The following is a 25,693-nucleotide window of genomic DNA, read 5'->3' as shown; positions in this document are numbered from 1 at the left end:
TTCTCTGAACAATGCTGACTCTCTGCACCATCAGTATTATTTCGCTACCCCTAGCACTACTGTACATATTCTGGCCTTCTAGTGAGGAAGGAGAAATGGCTGAAATCGAGACGAAAGAGGAACTGCCCGAAGGCCAGAAGGAGAATACGTTCATCAATGCCGATAACCTGAAAATCTACTGTAAATATTGGTACCCCAAGGAGGATATCAAGTGAGTAAACATGCAGCACGCGTATGAAGCCAGACTCTACCTCTACTCGACTAGCACGACCAGACGGGTATCGGGTGTAGAAGACGCCTAACGTAATAGATGTAGCGACATGGCTATAATATAGATCTAGTATGTATAATTTCGTGGGGTTTTGTATGCGCAGTAAATTACTGTACTAGGCCCTATAGAATTTAAATATTGATAGTAAGAACATGTAGGTCCATGGTAAGAATTACCCACGGTAGATCAAGAAGGTATCTTTGGAACAGTCTAACTTTAAATTAACAGTAGAGCACAGGACAGGGTGATACTACCTCTGAGAGACTGAGGTCATTTGGACTGTTCTAAAAAAGGGTTATCGTTCAGTATTGCCCAAACAAAATAATGTGTATTACACTCCACAGGGCTGCCAACTCTCATGCATTGAGCGTGAGACTCGCATATTTTGGTCCTTTCTCACTCTAATTGATCTCACCGCTCATTTTGACTCCTGATCTAGCATTGGCGTATGGGAGTCTCACTCTCAACTAGTTTCCAGTGTGGCAGCCCTGGTATTATCTAGGTGTGGGGTTATAAAAATTCTAAAATGATGAAGCAGGTCCTTGTCATCTAAAAAATAAGTAGGGGTTTTACATTCTACTGCAGCCATTTTTGCAAAATAGAACAATGAAATCTCACCTGGTCACCATTGGGACTATAGACAGAAAAAACTGTCTATCTGACTGATTTTTTGTTGTTTTTTTAACTTAAATTACAGCCCTCCTCTGATCAGTATAGGAGGGGATTTCGTGAAGCAAGACCTAGTCTCTGCAGCAATAATATATACAGACCTATGTTTTAGTCAAAATGGTGACTTGAAAGTGCTAATGACCTATATTTTAATACTAATGACCCATATGCGAAATAACATGTTAACATATTGTTCAAAATGCATTCCTAGTCACATGTGTGCACTCGACCAATCATTTGATTGGGATCTGCTTTGTACATCAATGATACACGTATACTTTCTTTGAATAGCTAGTGTCATGTAGTCATGCTCTCTTCAGCAGACTCATTTCATGTTCATGTGTGCATAGCAGATAGGTTGACATTGTGGCTTTCTTTGATACACTTTTTTATCTTTACAAGAAAAAATGAAAATTTCTGTTAACTTTAATTGTTAGTAAGATTCACCAAGGAAGGTTATGTTTTCATTACTGTTGGTTTGTTTGTTTGTTTGTGCGTGTGCAAAATAAATTTAAAAAAATTGTTATTCGGATTTGGATGAAATTTACAGGGAAGGTTGAGATTGACACAAGTAACAGATGATAAATTTTGGTAGTGATCCAGGGATTTTTTATGAATTTTATGAAGGATTTCCAATATTTTGGCCAGTAGGGTCTATATGAACTTGGGAGTTCAAGCTCCGTATTTTTTATTCCTAAATGCACTACTTTGATTTCTATCAACCCACAAAAAGCCCTGCCTATGAACTAGGGACTGACCTTTTGCATTTAGCCAGAGAGCATCATTTTATTATAGTTCAACCCATGAAGTCACAGAAAATCTGAAGACTACCCCCTCGCTTGTGCTGGGCCTCACAAAGTGCAATGTGTCACCACAGGGGACGCAGTCTTGATCTTTGGGTGTTTAGGGGGTCTGCCACTTGTGGATCAATAGGAAGAGCTCTGCAGTGTTTTTACACTGACTGTGCATGAATCATATACATTATGCACTGTACATCATGATGTTTTCAAGTATACACTGATGATGTCACAAATATCCTCCTTTTTCCCCCGTACCTCTAGTGAGGAAAATGACTAATGAATTATGATTCAATGTCTAGTATAGAGTGGCTCACAAGGTCATTGGGATATGAGTGTAGAGATTTTTTTTTTTTCACAGCAGAGTCAATAAATACATCCAAAGATCACGCTGTGTAAATAGACATCCTAAGTAGGCCAAAGGAGAGAGTTTGTCTATAGATGGGCATTTCCGTGAGTTGTGCGACATGACCACCAAAATTTTACCCGCATATTTCTGGACAACTGATAATCTTACTTTGTTAGCCATAGTTTGAAGTGTGTGAAACCAACTTTACTTTGAAGAAAAGTTCCCTTTTGTGCATTTTTATACCTTTTGAAACCAGAAAGCATTTTTTTACCTAAAAATCCCTAAAAATGCATTTTTGTTGCTCTTTGTGATTATTTTTTATATTTGAGGCTCAAATCAAACTTTGTTTGGTTTTACAAATCAAAAATATATTAATCTAGCAGTAAATAAAGTGGAGTCCTCGATATAAGATATGTACTTCGGACACCAGCGTGCTCTTACATAGCTCGAGAAGCTGCTGTAACGTGAGTTACCGAAACATGAACTTTTTAAACTAGCACTTTTACTATGCCCAACTGAGACATGGTATTTTGGATTATCAAATAACTATGCAGCACACATCCAAGAAATATGATGGGACTTATAGTCTTTGCTTCAAATTCTCATAACAGAGGTCTTAAAATTGTAACGTGAGTTACCATGTAACGTGAGTTACCACAATGTAACGTGAGTTACCGACATGATTTTTCTTTAATACCAAGAAATGATATGAAGGTTGTGATTGTAAGTAACCAATGAGTACATGATTACTGAACTCTTGTATTAAGATTCTATTTCCAGTAGATTGTTATTCTCTTGGTCTCTCTCTATCACCAAACCAACTGGTCCACATGTACAATGTATTAATTACACATGTTCATCACATGTTAACTTCTGAAAGAAACTGTTCCATATTTACTATTTAATATTACAGTGCATGTATACTGATCAGTTACGAAAGTTGTTAAAAGACATTTCTTCTAAAGCTACATTGACCTTGTTCCAGCAAATTATCAAAATTTTGTGATAACTATTAATAGCCTCCTGATTTGGATAATCACTGCATGATTACTCTTAAAAAGTTCTTGTTTTTGTAATTCAAGTGATTACTATTTGACATTTCATAGTTTATACCTACCTGTATAGACCAAAGCCATTGTTTATGAGGCTGAAACATTTACGTGTATGAACAGAATTTTAAGATTGGAACTCGATTCCTGCTGTTTTTTCTGAGATTTTTGAGAACTGAACATTGTGAATTTGACATGCTTATGTGTTTTATACTATTCTACTCTGAGGTTTTAGCTATATTGTTGCAAAATCCTACAATGAAACTTTTCCATGTTTACTATAATTTACTTTACATGCTGATCTATGACCAAAAACTTGTTGAATGTGAACCTCATTATCAGACATTTTCTTTAGGAAAGAGCTGGACAGTCATGTACCTTAAGGCAAACTATCAACATTTTGTGATATTAATAGTTAGCCTCCTAATCACCCATTCATGTTTTTCATTGGGATTTACTGCTTCAGTCTGCTTGATTACTCTAGAAAATACTGGTATACTGTTTACATGTATGTACAATTTAAATAATGGCTACTTGACATTTCATAGACCAAAGCCATTGTTTTTTAAGGCTTAAACATTTATGAACATGTTTTATCAAACTGATCAATACTGGTAGCAGATATAACTAAAATTTATCTGCAGTTTCTGTAATTCAAGTCTAATTTCTGTACCAGTTTAGTATAAGAATTTGTAAACAAATCAAACATACAAACAATTGATTATTGAGTAATTCAAACAATTATCAAATAATTGGAATATAAATTGCATTGTTTAAAAGTTAAAAGATTTATTGAAATATTAATTTCTGAACCTTTAAACTCTCCACAGACTACATGTACAGGTCTCTAGTCCTGTGAATGGAATAGTTTATATGGATGACTTGTTTTATCTAGATAGCCTGAAATCCATTTAAATCTAGTAAAATAAAAAAACAATAAAATCAAATTCTCAATTAAATATTCAATTCCTGATGCATTTGTTAACTGGTAAAGAGTGTAATTTAATGAAATAGACTCTGTTTCATATCATTTTGTTGAATACAATTTTTGTCTCAGTACAAATGAAAGCTTGGAAAACGACTCAATTAAAAATGAAATTTATCTTCAAGTTGGTATTCTAAATGTAAAGTTTCCTGCCTTTTGGTAATCTCATGGATAAGATGGGATTAATTACTGTCAGATCAATGTTCAAATCAATTTAGATTCTTTATTCATGGAGTTTGTTTATGAAAAAAAGTTGTCTTGGTAAGTTTTCTTTGGATTATTAAGACAAAAAATCGTCTTGTGATCATGTGGACAAACTGTAACGTGATTTACCGTAATGTGAGTTACTGCTTCACATGACGATACCTGGAGAATGTAAGACATTTTGAATTTTTACCATACTTGGTGATGTACGTTGTTAGTCCATGACTTTGACACAATAGACTTTAAAGTCTCTCTGTTTCTTGTTCGAGGAAACTTTTTAATATCAGACATGCCAAATTTTTGCATGTCCAAATTATGTAACGTGAGTTACCGACATTTGTAGTGTTTTTTCTCATAGTTCTCATAAGAGTCTGTGGATGTAATGTTGCTGTGAGGTAGGATGGAGGTGCATGATACTCATTCACATATAGTCACTCATATCACTAATTAGGTTTTAAGGATATTGATCTCAACGACCTAATTTTGAGTTCAAAATGTAACGTGAGTTACCGTGGAAATGCCCAGATACAGAGGAATGCTGGTATGTGTGTGTGGAAATAAAATATATTCTACTAAACAACATCAGTGTGGTGTTCCACCACTATCTTTGAATTTGGATGACAGTTTTTGGATCATAGTTTTGTAGTCCTAGTATCTCAGTTGTACATTTTCTCAATAAATTGTCAAATTCTGCACCTACAACAAATGCATCAAAAGGGCATTGTACACATTGATGACATACCCAGACATTGCTACCAGCACCCAATGTCTGTCTATACCAGTATGTGTGGGTTTGTGGAAATATCAAATCAATTTCTATCACTTCCTGATGGTTATCCCATCAAAAGAGTCCTACTTTTATGCCAAAAATAAGTTAATTGGCAGCTGTACTGATATGAAGTTGCAGCCATTTTTGAAGGCTCTCACAATATCCAGGAAGTTGCTTTTAAAAACACTGTGTGGTGTGAACAAATATAGTCTATTAAAGGGACTGTGCAGTACTGCTTGAGGTGGGGATTCATGTTTTGAACATTCCTATAAAGTGAGATAATGAGAAACCTCTTATGGAATATGAAAGAGCATGTAATTTTAACAAGGATTCATCATTTATTTGATGAAAATTGGTTTTCAAATGGCTGAGATATCCCAAAAAGTGATAATAATAAAAGGCTACAGGCCACGCCTTTTATTAAGATCTCTGTGTTTCACCTTGTTTTTTGATATCTCAGCCATTTCAAAACCGATTTTCATCAAATAAACTTTTGACACGTCCCTTAGAATTGCATGCTCTCTGACATCTCATAGAGTGGTTTCTAAATATCTCGCAAAACGTTAAAAGCTAAATCCTCACCTCAACCAGAACTGTTGAGCTCAAGTCAATGGCATGAAGCAGGCAGAATTGTACTGCTACTGCTACAGTGTGCATTGCTTGAATTTCCCTTTCCCATTTTATTATTCCGAAATATGTATTCTGATGACCTGGAGGTAAAGCAAGTCAACTTTGAAAATTCACATTATACGGTATGTGGTCTACTAGTCCAATTGCCATATTTACTGAACTGCTGCTTTTGAGTCTGTTTCTTCCAAAACCTGCTACTATGACTTGCAAAAGGCAGCAAGTGCAAACAATGCTCTGACATGCAATGCAGAATTTTGTATTTGAAATATGTGTACCAGTACGCTGAAACTGACAGAACAAAATATACTGGCCACAGGATAGGATATACTGTGTCATGTGATGTAATAAAGTGTATCATATGTTTCTTTGTTTTTTCCTATGTTCTAACTGATGTTTAGGGCTCTGGTTCATATCATCCATGGCCTCGGAGAGCATTGTGCAAGATACGACGCCCTCGCTGAATCATTCAACAAGTTAGGCTGCCTCGTCTTTGGTCATGACCACAGTGAGTATCGTCTGTATGAAAGCTTGGATGCAGTGTATATTGGGGGAAAGCATCCATAGAGAAACTGTTGCATGATTTTAACTCTTTCATTTTTTTTTTCACAACGCAAATGTTGCGTTGAAGATGAGGACCTTCATTGTCATCAGAGAGATGCCAACTGTTAATTTGTTATTTATTTAGTAACTACTGTTTTTGTGTTTTGTGGTTGTTTTTTTTTGGTCAAAAATTACTGCAGGTTTCTACTACTACACGTGTTTTTTGCAGGAATGGTAACAATACTGTTTTCCATTAAAATATACTTTTCCAACCCTCAGAATGCAGCATTAATAATGTTTACAGTGGTGGGATCCCAGCCATCATTGTGTACACCATCATTACCACCATCATTACAACTGTAGTAAAGTTGTACTGATGGTGTAATTCATTGTACCTGCTTTTAGATGTGATCTTCAAGATCTGTGAAGATCTGTTCACATGGCTTACATGGTGTACACGGCAATTGCCAAATCTGGAAGCCATTTTACAGGACCAGTAATCATTCTGCACAGATCGTAAACAGTCCATTGCAAAATGTATATTTTTTTTTCTTTTTCTTTTCCTTTTCTTTTATTTTGATTGTGGATAGACAGGCGATGTTATCAGAATCCAGAGCATAGAAATTTGACATTTGTCTTGCACATATTTTGTGTAAAAGTAATCACCCCAAAATGTTGACTGCACAATTGTTGTTTTGAGCAGTTTTTCACATACAGAATTTTGCCTCAAGATCCCTGCCATACGAGTCTTCTCAAACGAGCACTCCTATAGTCTGTCAGATAACATATCGCTTCCAAACTACTCTATCAGCACTGTTAGGAAGTGTGCTGTGATAAGGCTGATATGCAAGCAAATATTTGTGAGTGTGCCACTTGTATCAGAAAGCCTGTCTGTTCACATGTAGGCATGAGCTAACTGAAATCCCAATCATGATGCAATTCTTCAGTTGAAATTATGACGTAATCCTTTCCCGGAGCTGGATTGACTTAACTTGAAAATTATAATTGTTGGAACCACCAATAATTCCATTAGAATGGGCTAATAGATATACCTGTACATGTAGAGGGAGAGGCGCTGATAAAAGACTATTCTTTGTTTTTAAGTGAGCATGGATACATATATATTTGTTTTTGTTTGTTTGTTTTTGAGGGGTAGCCTTGCCGTATGCTGACATCGAAACCAAAACTTTACTCTGAGACTTTCACTGTGGTAAATTACATCATAGAATTATATTGTAGCTAATTTGTTTTCTAAAAAAAAAAAATAAAAAAAAAATGTCGGCTTCATACCTCTTCATATTGCATCAGATTTCAAGTGCCAGTCCACAAATATGCATACGTGCTTACACAGACAGACATCCATTAGTTGTACATATATACATAAATACACACACATACATGTGGTGTACATATGCAATACCTTGATCAGTTATCTGGGTGTAATCCAGTTGGCAAGAGCTTTCCAAGAAATGAAAGGCTATGTTTATGTACTTTCTCATGTTTGAAATGTATCTTAATACCCACCACTATCAAAATTCATTTGAAAATCCCTTTTGGATCACGTTTCACAAGTTGTTGGATTTATCAACTCTGCCGTGAGTTCATAGGGAAGACTTATTACTGCGTAGCTCCATGCTCAGTTTGACGCGGGGAGTGGTGATGCATATAGTGTGGCAATGGTGGGCGTTTGCTGTTCCGAGCTACAAAGTGTATGAACGTCATTCAAAAGGATTTTGTCTTTATCAACTCTACATAAATGCATTTCTGGCTCAAACATTTTGCAGTCACACTTTTATTTTTGTGTGTGTGTTTGAGAAATGTGTTTCTAACCCTATAATCAGAAAGTTGCTCCAACTGCCCAAAACTCCCTTAAAGTTCTTTGGAAACCTTAATTCTGTGTCAGAAGTAAGTTGATAAACATACTGTCAATGTACCCAAAGAGTCATAAAAGATGTTTTTTTTTTTTTTTTTTTAAGTGAATGTGTGCATAGAAAATAAGTGTAGTACGGTAATTGTTTTTGCTATGTTGCTATCAAGATACAATTTACTGCCATCTCTTTTTAAAAACAACACAGCTGATGATGATGGTTACTGTTTCATCTTAATCTTATTATGGTATTTGTTAATGATATTGTGCAATGCACAACGCTAGCACTACCATGATAGACTTTAGCAAGAACTGTGACAGCCATTGACCCGCTTAGTTTTGTGCTGCACAATGTATGGATGGCCATGTAGAGGATAATCTACCTGTGTAGGATGTGTGGATCACGTACCTGCATTTTTGCTCTTGAGGTCTATTTGATACCTGTAAAGATACAGAAGAGAAGCTCGCTTACTTGCCTGGGCCATCTTCGTGGTCAAGCACTGCTTACATTTGTATACGTGTACGAAAATGATCCCCTGCACTTTTGAGTATTTTCTTGAAATTTTATATAAAGTGTTAGCTCTGCTAATGTATCTTGAAGTTTGATACGACATTGCCATAATATCTTTACTTTGCACATTTTCATACAACAGTATGACTATGCCAACACTTGTTTATTTTTTTTTTTCTGTACAAAATTACACTTTCTATATCTCAGGATGCTTGGTATTGTCTATGATATGATTCATGTGAGTGTTTTGAATTCATCTGCAGAAGGGAAGTGTCATATTAAATTATCCAGTAAATAATATTACCCTATGCTTGTTGACTATCTGGTTCAGGTATGGATATAGGGCCTATGTATGCATATGAATAATGACTGGACCAAATGTCTTTAGTTGCCTTTATGAATTATCCATTTTCTCTTTTCAAAGTCCTGTCTGTTTGTGTGTTGAACATTATTATAGACATTGAAATTACAAGGGTATATTATACCATGGTAATTCTGAAGTCTGTTGTCATCAATGAGATTAAAAATGAATAAACCAAAAGGACTGAAACAAAGTGAAATCTACTCATATGGTAATCACATGCTGTGTACATGTCATGAGATGTTTGCTGAAATGCCAACTCAGGAAATGAAAAAAAAAAGAAGAAGAAAGAAACATTTCCTAGTCTTGAATAAGCTTGCAGTGTAAATCAAATGAATTTTATAATTAAAGAAATTACAACAGTAGATGAAGTGAAAATTGAAATTAGATGTACAGTGTACACAGTGTACTTGTTTTATCAGTTTGAAAGTTTTTTTTAGCAGATAAACAGTCCAGCACACCTCTTTTTACATGTATTACCTCCAACTTTTTTTAATGTCTTTCTGGGAATTAATTATTTTACCTAATGTAGACCTATAATTTTTGCTTGTATTAGTATGATATCTCTTTATATTCTCTGTTTCTTTCAATTTGATACATGTAGGATGTGAAAACATTATCTACAAACACAAATTCCAGTGTGAATTTGTGGTTTTGAGAATGTTTGCTTCTTGCTGAGTTTGTTTTTGTCCAATGACTATGCAAGAGTTGCAAATACATTTTTGCAGATACGTGTGGAGACAGGATGCATTATAGGGCAATAGATATTGCTACATTTTTATTGTAAAAATTTGTGCTACAACTGTAACTATGACAGAGTTATTCATGCTTATAATACTGTTTGTAAACTCTTTGTTTTCTTTCTCTCTTATTCTTTACACACACAAACTACACTATATTCTGTTTCTGTCTCTGTCTGTCTGTCTCTTTCTCTCTCTTTTTCTTTATCACACACATACACTTCTTTCTGTCTCTGTCTTTTTCTGTCTCCCGTCTCTCTGAATGTAGTTGGCCATGGGCGAAGTGGTGGTGCGAGAGTGGACGTGACTGCATTCCAGAAGTATGTGGCAGACTGCAACCAGCACATTGACATAGTGACCAAAGATCACCCAGATCTACCCATCATCATCTTCGGTCATTCCATGGTCAGTAGCGGATGGACAATGGCAAGATTTGTCTTTAGTTTGTGATCGTGATGTCATCTAGCCAATGCAGTAGCTATCTCGCCACTTGAAATGGCTGCCTTAAATTTGTGTCTCTCATAGATGCCATTTTGATGCCATTTAGTCTGGTTGAGTTACCAGTAAATGTGATTTAGTTGAGCTTGATACTATACAAATGTTTCAATTTGCTTTTTTTTTTCAGATACAGTGCATTTCTGTTCTAACAAAGTCCTTGCGCAGGACTAGCGACTTTCTTTCGTTGAAATTTTTGTTATGTGCAGCAAAACAGAAAAGTACATAAAGATATGTACAAATGATAACATTGGGACTTGAATTTTTACTTTGTTGTATCAAGGGTTTTATTCTAACTGTTTTTTGTTTTAAAAGGATTTCAATGTAGAAAAATGTCCAAGAATAGATACTCAAGTTATCATTAGTTATACTAAAGGCAAATAAAAACTTTCCTCTCAGTTGAAATTAATGAATGAAAAATGCTGTAAGATTAATGAAAGAAGACCATTCAGGCATAAAGCTGTTGAAGTCGAGGTATATTCATCTGTCAGGTCAAAGGGTCAAAAGAAACAAGGGTAGGGAAAGCAAAACAGGACTCCTCTACGGAATATTGAGTGTGGCTGCAACCTTTCCAATTAGAATCTAACTAACTGAAACCACAGAATGCCTGCCATAGTGAAGTGTTCAAGAATCACATGAAACCAAGAAGTGAAACTGCTCTCTCGATTTTCGTTTCAATTTGCTTGGGGCATTATTAACAGCTAGGGAAGTGTTTGCCACATCTATCTGAAGTACTTTCACGAGGGTAGGAATCCAATGAAAACCATGGTTTAGCTGTAGTGCACAGTGAAAACCAAACAGTAGTGAAGTTCTTGTGTATCATAGTCGTGATTAGACTCGCCTAAATTTTATTCATTATTTTTCAGAGGGTACTAATACATGATAAATTTAGCAAATTTGCTGAAGATACATATAGTCTCCATTGCATTTACAACGGAAGCATATCTAGATTGTATTAGTAAATGCTTTTATATGCAATTATGTGAGATCATAGTTCTGCATTCTTTTTTTTTTTCTTTCTTACAATCATGTATCAAAGCATGTTTAAGTTTGCTTGGAAAATTTCGGAAAAATTTTGATGATATATATTATTTTTTTTTATTCATGTTGCATATTCCACATTTCGTACAAGTTTTATATTCCATTTGATTTCAAGCAGAAATGTTTTTTTCACACAATGGTCAGTTTCAACCAATAATGCACAAATGTATAAGGACATATAATTATCATGTAATATGAGGAACCCACTAAAAAGCAAAGCTTGTAGGATGTGGGTTCCAAAAATATAACATAGGGTTTTAGTACAGTATATCAAAGACAGAAGTGACGTAACATGCAAAATTCAAAATATCGAGAATATTACAATGTTTACGGGATGTACAAAGTATAGTATATAATGTTTATGATTAACTTATGGTATAAATGCTTAGAAAAGTAGCAAGTTAATGAAACTGGTGAGGTCATCCGAGCGAGGCATCATTTGAGTATATGCAAAAAAAAACTTGAAGCGATTACGGCAAAATAATTACACATAGGATTTTAGAAAATTGGCTTTGAGATTTTTCTTAAAGGAGCTTAAAGAACTTGAGTGCAACCGAACCGAATCTAACTCATTCCAAAAGAAGGGCCGGTAGATGTAATTGTCTTAAGGGCTAAAACTGTACGAACAGGGGAAAAATGATAGGATTCACTGTGTCTTGTAGGGTAAGTATGAATATCACTGTTTTTCACAAATATTGAGGAAAATATACTAGGAAGGTCGCCAGTATTCAACTTATACATGAAAATTCCAACATGATATAAATACAAATCAGAAATTTTTAACAATTTACTTGAAACAAACAATTCATCAGTGTGATCAAAAAATTGTGCTCGATTTATAATCCGCAAGGCCTTTTGTCACAAATGTACACACAAGTAGTTAGGTACATATGATATAATGTATGATGTACTGTATCCATGGCTGTTTTAATGTGTATGTACACAGGTTGACCAGATTAATGGAGAACATTCTATGTGGTATAGATATAGTACATACAGGCTGACCAGATAAGTGGAGAATTTCTAGGTGGTATACAATGTAGCTATACAGTACATGCATGGAATAGGAAAAACATTATAGCTCACTCAATCTAGAATGATTTCACCCATTTCCAGAATGTTCTGGGAAGTGCTAACATATTTGGCTGAGTGAGGCACTGTCCCTGTAGCCCAATGTGATTGGTAGTTAATTTTGGTAATGATGTTTTGTACATAGTTAGGCAGTGAGTCATCCAGGATTCCTGGAACTTGGACTGGCTAGTAGGTTGGAGAGAGTTATAGAATGTGCTAGAAGGGGGTGAATGGATAGTATATAAGCCAGAGAAATTCTGCAGTAGGCAGAGTACCCAACACCTCTGCTCTGAGAGTTACGTCACTTCTGGCTCTGAAGCGACTTGTTATAGTCAGTCCTGTGTTACCTGCTGACCTGTTATGTTTGTGGAGATAAGGCCTGGGAGACATTTTGCCTGCAGAGAATTAATGTGCCTTCATTGGACTCCATATTTTAATGTCAACGGACATTGCTACGGCAAAGCTGTGACGGGCTGGATTCCTAGCTGGACAATATAAAGTGAATCATCATTCAACGCATCGACTGGACGTGGTCGTTGGATTCTGCACATTTTGCTGGGAACATTATACTGTGGATCTACTGTGGACATCTATGTACCCTGGAATTATAACGCGGACTATTGTAACCTGTGCCTCTGGATTTTAAATACGTCGCAGGAATCATTCATCGGTGCATCGCGGATCATTCATTTGTGCATCGAACATCGTATCTGGACACTATCAGGGAACTGTAGCGACTTTGTGATAGTTTGGACGCATGTAAGTGATTCCATTACCGATTTGTAATTGTTTCTATTGATCATTGTTGTACTGATATGACGCCGATTACCCGTCTGTACCCACAATATCACTGTTAATAAACCGCCTGAACATCAGTTGATTGTTTCTTTTGTGCGATCATTCTCGGAGTGATTTTGGTCGTAACAAAATTGGGGGCTTGTGTCCGAGAATTGAATTTAAAGCCAAAATATAGAATTTGGAACGTTCCGGAATCTAGAACATTGGTACAGACAAAATACCAGTTGAGTTGATTGTTCAATTGTATATTGTGTGTAATACAGTGTGACAATGTCAATCAGTACAATGGATGTTCAGGCATTTGTTCAGAGGACAGATTTGTCCCTCAAAGATTTGCAAAGGTTACGCAAATGTGATTTGACCGCTGTTGCACAGCATTTAAATGTAGATGTTCCACAAGGTGCAAGAAAGGCAGAGATTCTTGACTTAGTAGCTGGTCACATGGAGCTCAAAGAAGAAATTGATACTCCAGATCGAGCTCAAATTTCAGATCAAACACGGCTTGAGCTTGCTAAATTGGAAATGAAGGAGAGAGAAAGAGCAAGGGAAGTAGAACTGGAAAAAGAGAAGATGAGATTAGAAAGAGAGAGGGAGAAAGAACAAATGGAAATGAGGAAATTCGAAATGGAGCAGCAAATGAAGTTGCGTGAGATAGAATTGACTCATGCACAGACTGTTGGAAATCGTGAAAGGGCTCCCTCTGAATTTGATTTGGCCAAGAACATTCGATTGGTGCCAAAGTTTGAAGAAAATAGAGTTGATGCATACTTTGTGTCATTTGAGAAGGTGGCTAACAGTTTGAAATGGCCACAGGAATTTTGGCCCATGCTCCTTCAAAGTGTGTTGGTCGGCAAAGCAGCCGATGTGTACTCATCTCTCTCTGAAGAGCAATCACGTGACTATGCTACAGTCAAGAAGGCAGTGTTGAATGCTTATGAATTGGTGCCAGAGGCGTACAGACATAAGTTCAGAAATTCGTACCGCAAACCAGGCCAGACACATGTTGAGTTTGCTCGTGAAAAAGAAATGATGTTTGATAGGTGGTACAGATCCCTGAAAGTGGATCAGGACTTTGATAACCTACGTGAGGTTGTTCTTTTGGAAGAATTCAAAAAGAGTGTTGCTTTCAGTGTGAGGTCGCATTTGGATGATCACAAAGTGACAAGTTTGCATAAAGCAGCCTTGATGGCTGATGAGTATGAGCTGACCCACAGAAATGACAACAGACCACCTTTCAGGAATTTCTCTGGAAACAAGAGAGACAAAAATCAGTCGAGCAATCCAAAGAATGCTGGTTCTGAAAAAGGCACGAGTTCTGAAACTTCATCGGCACCAAAGCCTCAATCTGACAAAGGGTCCAGTACAAGTGGAAATGTCATCAAATGTTTTCACTGTAACAAGACAGGGCATGTAAAGTCACAGTGTTGGAAGTTGCAAAACAAAACAAAGAAGGACTTGGGATTTGTCATGTCAAAAAGTGTCCTACCCGAAAACAGTGTCCCGTTCAGTGAAACACAGGCCATTGAAAGTCAGTCTCCCAAATTCAAAGATAGGCTGAAGCAGGTGGATGAGAGCTATCGTAGCTTTTTGTTTGATGGTGAGGTGACCCCATGTACTTCTGGTGAGGCAGGTAAGCCAGTAGTCATCCTACGGGATACGGGGGCCTCTCAGTCATTGATGGTGGATGGTGGTATGACTTTTCCACCAGATAGTGCAGTGAATGCGAAAGTCTTGATTCAGACTGTTGATGGCAGTTATATGTCAGTACCACTGTATAGAGTGGATTTGAAGTGTGACCTAGTTTCTGGTCCTGTTACTGTTGGAGTTGTTCCTGAGTTGCCCATGGCAGGCATTGACTTCTTGTTGGGGAATGACTTGGCTGGGGACAAGGTGGTTGTGTCTCCAGTTGTTTCGGATAAACCAGTGGTGGTTGCTGAAACTGAGCAGTTGCAGGAGGAGTTTCCTGGGATTTTCCCAGATTGTGTTGTGACTAGGTCTCAGGCTCGTAGAGCTGTTCAAGATGATGCGGATTCTGTTGATGTGGAGGAGAATTCCGGTGTTTGGTTGGCAGAAACCTTTTTCAAGGATTTGAATGATGGGGTTGCTGTATTAGGCTCCGAGGCTAACAGTGATGGGCTGTTTAGCAAGTCTTCCTTGGTTGAAGCACAGCAGGCAGACTCTGAGTTGAAAGGCTTGTCTCAGACGGCGTGTTCTGAGGCTGAGGCTGAAAAGGTCCCTGAGTGCTATTATGTCAAAGATGGCATTTTGATGAGGAAGTGGAGACCTCCCCATAGGCCAGCTGATGAGGATTGGACGGTGGTCCGTCAAGTTGTTGTCCCTCCTAGTTACCGCGGTGAGATCTTGAGGATTGCTCACGAGTTACCAGTTGGCGGCCATTTAGGCGTCAGAAAGACAAAGGATCGGATCATGAGGCATTTCTATTGGCCAGGGTTGAATGTGGATGTGGCTGAGTTTTGTAAGACTTGTCACACATGTCAGGTGGCTGGTAAACCACAGCATTCAGTGAAACCGGCGCCATTGATTCCGATACCTGCGTTTGAAGAACCGTTCAGTCGGGTTTTAGTCGACTGTGTTGGACCTTTGCCTAGGACTAGGTCGGGTCACAAGTACCTCTTGACAATCATGGATATGTCTACACGGTTTCCAGAGGCTATCCCATTGAGAAATATCACTGCTAAGACTGTGGTAGATGCTCTAGTGCAGTTTTTCACTAGGTATGGGTTGCCCAAGGAAGTGCAGTCTGACCAAGGGTCAAATTTCATGTCAGGCATATTTCAAGAGGTGATGTATCGTTTGGGTGTGAAGCAGCTGAAGTCGTCAGCTTATCATCCCCAATCCCAAGGTGCGTTGGAGCGCTACCACCAGACCCTAAAGACAATGATTAGGGCATTTTGTGAGGAGTATCCCGAGGATTGGGATAAGGGCATCCCTTTCCTGCTGTTTGCAACGAGGGACTCCCCAAATGAGTCGACGGGTTTTAGCCCATTTGAGTTGGTGTACGGTCATGAAGTTAGGGGCCCACTGAAGCTCATCAAAGAGAAATTCATGACTGAGGATGATGAGGTCCACCTACTTGACTATGTGTCAAAGTTTCGTGAAAGGCTTTCAAAGGCTTGTGAGGTAGCTAGGGAACACTTGAAAGTGTCACAAGACTCTATGAAGAGAAAGGCAGACAAAAATGCCAAAGCCCGAACTTTCAACCCAGGTGACAAAGTTCTTGTACTGCTGCCCATACAAGGTGAACCACTGAAAGCCAAGTTCAGTGGCCCGTACTATGTCAAAAAGAAATTCAATGATGTGAACTATGTGATCAGTACGCCAGACAGAGGCAATGATCAAAGGACGTGTCATGTCAACATGCTGAAAGAGTGCTATGACAGAAAGTCAGTTGGTGTGACATAGGTAGTGGATAGCACGGTAGAAGTTAAGGGTGAAAGGTTTTCACCTCAAATCACACATGAATAGTGTTCAGTTTATCCATTACTGATGTATGCAATTTGAGTTTGACACGATTGTATAAGCTTCGAGAATCCAAGCAATGTCATTGTAAATGGTATCTGTGAAAAGAGAACATGGAATTAATGCAGCTATCCAAAAGGCATGTGATAGTATGTGATTATTATAGCTTGACTTGGATTTTACCTCACATTCATTGTAAATAATAATGAGAAATTGTGAAGGTAAAAGAAACCCTTGCTACGGCAAGGCTTTCTTTTTCCCATGGGGGATGGTGTCACAAATGTACACACAAGTAGTTAGGTACATATGATATAATGTATGATGTACTGTATCCATGGCTGTTTTAATGTGTATGTACACAGGTTGACCAGATTAATGGAGAACATTCTATGTGGTATAGATATAGTACATACAGGCTGACCAGATAAGTGGAGAATTTCTAGGTGGTATACAATGTAGCTATACAGTACATGCATGGAATAGGAAAAACATTATAGCTCACTCAATCTAGAATGATTTCACCCATTTCCAGAATGTTCTGGGAAGTGCTAACATATTTGGCTGAGTGAGGCACTGTCCCTGTAGCCCAATGTGATTGGTAGTTAATTTTGGTAATGATGTTTTGTACATAGTTAGGCAGTGAGTCATCCAGGATTCCTGGAACTTGGACTGGCTAGTAGGTTGGAGAGAGTTATAGAATGTGCTAGAAGGGGGTGAATGGATAGTATATAAGCCAGAGAAATTCTGCAGTAGGCAGAGTACCCAACACCTCTGCTCTGAGAGTTACGTCACTTCTGGCTCTGAAGCGACTTGTTATAGTCAGTCCTGTGTTACCTGCTGACCTGTTATGTTTGTGGAGATAAGGCCTGGGAGACATTTTGCCTGCAGAGAATTAATGTGCCTTCATTGGACTCCATATTTTAATGTCAACGGACATTGCTACGGCAAAGCTGTGACGGGCTGGATTCCTAGCTGGACAATATAAAGTGAATCATCATTCAACGCATCGACTGGACGTGGTCGTTGGATTCTGCACATTTTGCTGGGAACATTATACTGTGGATCTACTGTGGACATCTATGTACCCTGGAATTATAACGCGGACTATTGTAACCTGTGCCTCTGGATTTTAAATACGTCGCAGGAATCATTCATCGGTGCATCGCGGATCATTCATTTGTGCATCGAACATCGTATCTGGACACTATCAGGGAACTGTAGCGACTTTGTGATAGTTTGGACGCATGTAAGTGATTCCATTACCGATTTGTAATTGTTTCTATTGATCATTGTTGTACTGATATGACGCCGATTACCCGTCTGTACCCACAATATCACTGTTAATAAACCGCCTGAACATCAGTTGATTGTTTCTTTTGTGCGATCATTCTCGGAGTGATTTTGGTCGTAACACTTTTTCTGAACCAAAAATAACGAATCAATTTTAGTCTTTGAGCAATTCCCCCAGGCTAATATTCCGTAATTCAAGTAAGGTAATAATAAAGTTGTATAAAGAGAATGCAATATTGGCTTTGGGAAGAGATATTTCAGTTTGTGAATAATTCCAACATTCTTGCACAACAATTTACATAAATAATCAACATGTACCTTCCATGAAAGGTTACTGTCAATATAGACACCTAAAAATTTTGTTGAATCTATTTGATTTAACTGTAAACCGTTCATTAAAACTAATCCTGGAAGAGGTTTTATTGTGTTACTGAAAACCATATAATTGGTCTTATTTATGTTAAGCGACAATTTATTTGCCTGAATCCACTCAAACACCAACTTAAGTTCATTATTCAGAGAATCGAGCAAAACATAAGGATCTGAGTGAGAATAAGAGACTTGTATCATCTGCGAACAGAAGAAAAGACAGCAGAGAGGATGAGTTACGGAAGTCATTGATGTATAAAATGAATAAAAGAGGACCTAAGAGGGAGCCCTGTGGAACACCACAACAAATCGAGTTTATATCAGATTCATGATTATTTACGGAAACAAATTGAGATCGACCGGTAAGATAACTTCTGAACCACTCAAAGGCTTTCCACGAATGCCGTAATGATCTGGTTTATACAAAAGAATTTTGTGATCTATTGTGTCAAAGGCCTTGGAGTAGTCCAGAAACAGACCGACTGTATGCGACTTTGTGTCTATAGCTCTTACAACTTTCTCAACCAGTAGTAATATAGCATGGGTGGTTGCATGTTTTTTCCAAAACCCGAATTGATTATCAACTAAAATATCACAATCGTTTACAAATTTGATTAAACGATTATAAATCACCTTCTCAAGTAATTTAGAAAAGGATGACAGAAGCGATATTGGTCAATAATTTCCTAACTCATCCTCTCTGCCTTTCTTATAGATTGGAATAACTTTAGCAATTTTCATTTTAATGGGCACAATACCAGTTAATAAAGATCAAATTATATCAAATTTTGATAGCTTCCCCCTTTCTCAGGGTGACATTGGTGTCTTGCACCAAGTATAGCATTCTAAATTCAGTTTGTAGCATTCCTATTTTCTTGAGGTGAGCAGATTGACTATGTAAGCAGTGTTTACCATGGTAATAGCTGAATGTCTTAAGTCTGTAGAACTTGTATTTGAAACTACATTTATTTAACAGAGAAGGGAGGAATCACTTACAATTAGTATCACATTCTGCCCACATTGTAGGGAGGCACTATAGCCATTCTCTTGATGAACGCGGCCCCTGAGAAGTATGCCGGTGGAATCTTTATGTCTCCTGCAACTAAACTGAGTGGTGTTCAGGGTTCCTCAGCTGCTGTAAGTCTTTATGTGTTTTGTTTTGTTTTTTGTTCTTTCGCTAACATAAGATGATAGATGTTCCTTGCAAAATGCAGTGTGAATATCTTACACAGGATAAAGGTGTACAAGTCAAAGGAAGCTTTGCTCCATTATAAAATTGATATTGGTACTGATAGTCCAGCCAAGCACAGGTAAGAAATTTAGAGTTGTTGAAATGAACAGTTTTTCCTGTGTATTCTGCAGTTATATTGGTCAGTAAGACATTCTGTGTAAATTAGATGAAGTAATGATAACACCTGCTCATATTTTTCTTGTTGCATTAGAAATAAGAAAGGCTTGAAAATCAGCTTTTGCCAAGAATTTAGCAGCTGCAGCAACCCCATTATCCCAAAATCAGTACAATCACAACATAGTTTCATGTTTAGAATTTATTTTTGTTTCATTTTAAAGAATTTTGATTGAGGGAAATGCAGTGAAGTTTAGTGTGCAAATTAATGGGATACCTGCGTTGTGAATTTATCAAATTTTGTTTTCATGCAAAAGTTGCATTAGAAAATTCCATACTTTTGATTTTTTTCTGTGCATGTTATTGCTACTCCAATAGTTTGAATCTACCTCATTTATCAAAGTGACTGTGAATGGAACATGTTTTTCTTAATTTGAAACAGATATTTGGTGACTCAAAACAGAAATATCCCATATCCAAATGACCAACTGTTTTTACTATGAAATGAGGAAACTGGTGAATAAATCTTGGTAAATCCAGTACTGCCTGTTGTCCAAATTTCATGAATTTGTTTGTTATTTTTTCTTTTCATACTAGCTAGTGTTTGCTTATCACCAATGTGGCTGGATTGTTACTAACTCTGCATAATTCCTGTAGTGATTTGCCCATATTGGATTTTAAGTAGTAGTTTTAGCAAGTTATGACTGTATATTTCTGAATCACTTGTGAAATATTAAGTGATACCTGAAGTATATCAATATGATTTGCTCATAATGCACTGTCTATTCATCAAAAAAAAAAACAGAAAAGAAAAAAAAGAATAAAAATCAACAACACTGTTTTGTTGACATTTATCATTGGACCGTTCTGGCACAATCAGATAGCACAATAGTCAGATTTTTACAACTTGATGGCTCAGAGAACCACAACCACATGCTTGCAGTAACAGAAGTGTGGACTTTTTCATGCATTTTTGTGAATTTTGACACTAGTGCAAAACTGAATACACTTGTATTTGCAAATATTTGGTTTACTGCAGTGTGCACTTACGTGTAAGCTATATGACCAGTACCATGTCTATCATCAGTGAAATATTGAAAACGTGTGACCTTTACTTTTCTCAACAGTGTTTGAAAATTGTATTATTGTGTATTTATTTCCACTTTGATGGTCTTCTGTGCACTCTGTCTGTGTTTTCTTTGTAGATATACATGGGTGAACTGATGGCCAGAATGTCCCCACATATGCCCATTGGACAACTTGACATTTCAAACTTGAGTCGTGATCCAGCTGTGGTAAGTAGCCCCCCCCCCCCCCCCCCCCAATCCCTCGGATGTCTCTGATTATATACTGTATATACATTGTACAATACAGCTCTGGTTACACCAAACACGGTTATGAATCTGATGAAATTTCGTTACAACAAAGTAAAAATTCAGGTCCCAAAATTATTATAAAGAACAACTATGATGCAAAGTGTCCTTCAGTTGAAACAAAATCTTTTAATAACAGAATAAAACTACTGGTTCTGACGACTTTGTTAAAATGGGAGTCACCTTGTTAAAATGGGAGTCACCAGTATGTATGTTTGTATGTACGTATATGTATGTGTATGTATATATGTATTTATGAATGTATGCATACTGTCAAAACTGCTTATATAGTGACCGCTCAAGGGATACATGATATGTGGTCATCATAGACAAGTGGTCTTTGTTGACAGGTATGATGCAGTTGCCATTATTATACAGTGTAGATATATTAAGTCTCATACAAGTTGTAATTATGCTAACATGAAAGCCACAATGCATGCTACATATGAATACAAACTGTATGTATTCATTCTGAATGTTGATTTGTTCTGCCAGGTGGAACACTATGTCAAAGATCCACTGGTGTGGCATGGCAAGGTGAAGGCACGCCTGGCCGTGAATGTTGCGAAGGCTTGTAGGAAGATCCAGGCTGAGTGCAACAAGGCCACATATCCATTCCTCCTCCTCCATGGCACCAAGGACAAGCTCTGTATCATTGAGGGCTCTGATCTCTTTGCCAAGAAAGCTGCAAGTCAGCGCAAAGTCTACAAGGTAGGTACATTTTACGTACAAAGGGGCGGGGGCAGATTCCCTTTAAAAATCTTGGCCATTAGGGCCGTGATCACGAAATTTATCACGCACGATACTCACGTTGTAACCTACAAGATTGTGTCTTAAAATTTTCTATTGAATTATCAATTTCTAATTTAATTGATTAATTATTCAAATTAATCCCAAGATCTTATTTTATCCTGCTAAACACTAATTAAAAGCATTGATAGTCTGATTTTTGGTTTTTATACACATTTTGTATGTGTTTGAACATATTTAAAGGGGGATGGGCAGTTTCCCCCAAAACTCCTGGCCATCAGTGCTGCGATCGCGATGAAATTTGGCATGCACAATACCTCTGTCGTAATCTACAAGATTTTGTCTTATAATTTTCTTTTCAATCATCAATTTCTAAATTAATATGATTGATCATACAAGTTAATCCCAAGATCTTATTTTAGCCTGCTAAACACTAATTAAAAGCATTGATAGTCTGATTTTTGGTTTTTATACACATTTTGTATGTGTTTGAACATATTCAACGATATTGTACATCACGCAAATTTTCAAGTCATTTCAATTCTTATGTACTTTGTTGTTTTTGGAAATTGTTATGTATTTCTCTGTTTTTCGACTTTTATTTGATTTGATTTTTTAAAACTTTTTCCCCCTTTGTTTTTCATTTGAAATTGTCACTGACCACTTTATTACCATAATTAGCATAAGATTTATCATTACAAGTGATTAATAGAAAAAATATTTAGGTTTTGACAAGTTTCAGGACAGAGCACCATTTTCTATAGGAAGTATATACAAAATCACAAAATTATGCCTGTTTTCGGATGCAGTTACAAAAATTGGCGTAGCTTCGTAATGGTACAGGCAGACATCGCAGATTTGGTCTCAAAAGTTGAATGAGACATGAAAAAAGAAAAAGTTGCCTCATGACGAGGCCTTCTCATGTAGAATTATTAAAGATTTTTTTAATGAATTAATTAAATTAATTAGATTAATTAAATTTAATTATTAAAGATATTGAAGTGTAACTATTCAGCTTACTGCTTGGTTGTGTACATAAAATAACCAGACTGCCTTTCAGGGCATTGTTGATAATACTGCCCCCAGGAATCGCAACTATATGCCATGGACTTTTGCACTGCAATATCATCAGACAAGGGTCACCTCTTACATTATGGAAGCCAAGTGTTTACTGTTCATGTACATATGTGCCACTACAAACCAAAGTAGGGTAGTTTAGTACCTTTGGACAGTTTGGGTACTATGGGGCAGTTTAGTACTATTTGTGAACAGCTGAAGGAGAGTGTTGAATTATGCTCCCCATTTCAACCAGTCAGAATCAGGGATTCATCGAATGAGGTACATAGTGTACTGTTTACGCTGAATATTTCCTGAGGGATTTATTTTTGCAAATTATATTCGATTCTCCAACTTATGCGTGTTCAACTTTTCTGCAGAAGAGGGAATGAAATGGTATGCCTGGTTGACTGTATACATTTTCAACCCTCAGAATACTGCAGTAGTATTTACAAAGTAAGGTATCCCTAGGCATTACTGTCTAGGTGTTTGTATCGTTTTGTAGTATAAAATCGGGTCAAGAATTGCTGCAGTCTGATTGGTCCATTATCATGCATTGATTTTTACTGATCCACACTGAGCCACTCGTCCGGTAAAATCAGAATGCGTAGCTCAAGCTTTGTATAGTGGCTGTAGTGACTGATGCATGATGGGGAAAAACGTCAAATTTTTATGAATTTATGGGCCCATTTTATAAAACAAATGATGCAAAGGCTTGTTTTGTGGATCAGTGAGAACTGAATGCTCTCATTTTACTTTGGAAGCAGTCTAAAACCCACTCGCTTTGCTTGTGGGTTTAAACGGTTCCAAATTAAACTCATGCATCCAATTCTCACTGATCCACTCTGTTCTTTGTGTCATTTGTATAATGTCACTCTCTGAGAGATGTACATGACAATTTCTTTCTTCTCTGCTGTTATTATTTCAATATGATATGAAATTGCATGTCCTCTCATTACAGAGGTACGAGGGCTACTATCACGAGTTGGAGAAGGAGCCCGAGGGAGAGAGAGAAGTTGTATTCAAGGATATTGAGGAGTGGACCAAGGAGATTCTTTCCAGCATCAAATCATAGTGGAGTGGTCGACTTAATATGGAGCTTTGTGCAAATCCGCCCTAAAATGAATTTCTTTGATTATCATCCAGAGACCTTGACCATGGATTAGCAAGAATTGACAGCACACAGTATTTTTGCAAAGAGCATTTGTAATGCATAGAATCTTTTTTGCTCAGTGTATGGAATCTTTTTACCTAGTGTATGTCTTTCACATTCTCTTCACCAGCAGTTGTTTCGCTGTTCATGGCATCTAATATTCTGATATGCTATATTTATTTTTTCCTCAGAACGGGTTCGTCATATTGTTTTAGACATGACTTTTTGGGTATTCATTTTTAGAGTATGATAATACTTCATATACCTTAATATCGATTGCAATTATTCTTTTTGTGGGTATGTATTCGATAGTATTGTTGTGTGGATCTACATAAGATCAATTTTAACACTTTTGCTGATTTCTTTATATGTTTTGTAACATGTTACTTGGCAAAGTTGGCAAATTTGAAAGCTGTTGGTTGTCAACTAAGTTGAGGTTTTGAAAAGATATATATATATAGTTGTGAATAAGAGTTAAAAGAGATGTCTGTATATAGTTTTATACAAAGTTGAAGATAGGTACTGTTCTATCAACACTTAACTGTAATATTTTTGGCAGAGGTGTGTTTGCATCTGTTGAAAGACTACAAAATAAATCAAACCAGATACTCGATATTACTGTATATAAACTTCCATGAACTAATATGGTAATCAGATTGAAAATCTGCTGCCGTGGATGGAAAGACTTTTGTTTGAGGATTTTCTGTAAAAGCAGCTGTCAATTCAAAGAACAGCTACTATTGTGAAAGTGAATGTTTACCCTTGGCTGCTTCTGCTACTGCAGACATTAAGGCACTGTCACACTGCATTGTGCTCTTTAGTCTCCAAGTCTTTCACAGATTTTCAGAAGCAATGTTTCATTGATGCCAAGGGGCTCACATCCCAGTGGTGTTGAGCACGTATGGGATTCAGATGACTCCCGTTATAACAAAGTCCTCTTGGCAGGCAGTTTCCTTTTACTATATCAAAATTTTATTGTAGCAAAACAAATGAAGTATATAGACATATCAAGATTAAAAATTTTGAGACCCAACTTTTTACTTTGTTGTAACAAAATTTAATTATAACATGTTCAACGCCCTGTACAATATATAAATGGGGGTGTTAGTTGTAAGTGGATGGTAGTTGCGAGTGGTGGTGTTGAATGACGCAATGACCAAAATGGGCTTCGTTCACTTTATGATCGACGTGATAGGAGTTTACAATTGTATGAAAGAAGTATTCAACCATTGGTGCCAAAGGCCGTGCATTGTATTACTCAGTTGTGAATCAGTGAAATTTGAAAGTTCTAATGAAATTCCTCAAACTGTATCATACAGATGGATTACCTTGTTCATGTTTTAGAGGCTTACTAACTCATAACTAGCTATTGTATGAGTTGATATCTAAATATATTTATGTTGCCCATTAGGCACAATTTGTCTTTAAAATGCCTTCTCCAGTTCAGTTGTTTCAGAGATTGGTGTATTTATTTATTAGAAAACTTTCAGCTTTGTAAACCTGCTTGTAGGAAGTAACTATTTGAAGTCAATTTTATGATATATATAATCACTTATGTACATGTTTACATCATGAGCTTTGTTCATAGAATGTGGTTTATTGAGCATACTCTGTGTCATGTGCACACACTTTTTTGCTCTTCTTTTTCCATTTTTTTTTTATGTTGCATTGTCTTGTACATTAAACCATTTGTACACACATTTTTTTCGAACAAAAAAAAAAAGAAAAGG

The 25,693-nt window shown here is 36.9% G+C and overlaps 1 protein-coding gene across 1 annotated transcript; it reads left to right on the top strand.

Annotated features, from left to right (window-relative positions):
* The first annotated feature begins 68 nt into the window (after positions 1 to 68).
* Positions 69 to 23,885, top strand: LOC139742367 (monoglyceride lipase-like). The gene is made up of 7 exons (XM_071652945.1): positions 69 to 211; positions 6,122 to 6,228; positions 10,011 to 10,147; positions 19,313 to 19,423; positions 20,837 to 20,926; positions 21,500 to 21,715; positions 23,772 to 23,885. Exons 1-7 carry the CDS (start codon positions 96 to 98, stop codon positions 23,883 to 23,885), a joined length of 891 nt encoding a protein of 296 aa, XP_071509046.1. The 5' UTR covers positions 69 to 95.
* The last annotated feature ends 1,808 nt before the right edge of the window (positions 23,886 to 25,693 follow it).

Source organism: Diadema antillarum, unplaced genomic scaffold, assembly GCF_040938485.1.
Source record: "Diadema antillarum isolate AM-2024a unplaced genomic scaffold, OU_Dant_1.0 seq00000998_RagTag, whole genome shotgun sequence".
In the NCBI taxonomy this organism is placed as follows: Eukaryota; Metazoa; Echinodermata; class Echinoidea; order Diadematoida; family Diadematidae; genus Diadema; species Diadema antillarum.
This window is presented reverse-complemented; position numbering and strand designations above follow the sequence as displayed.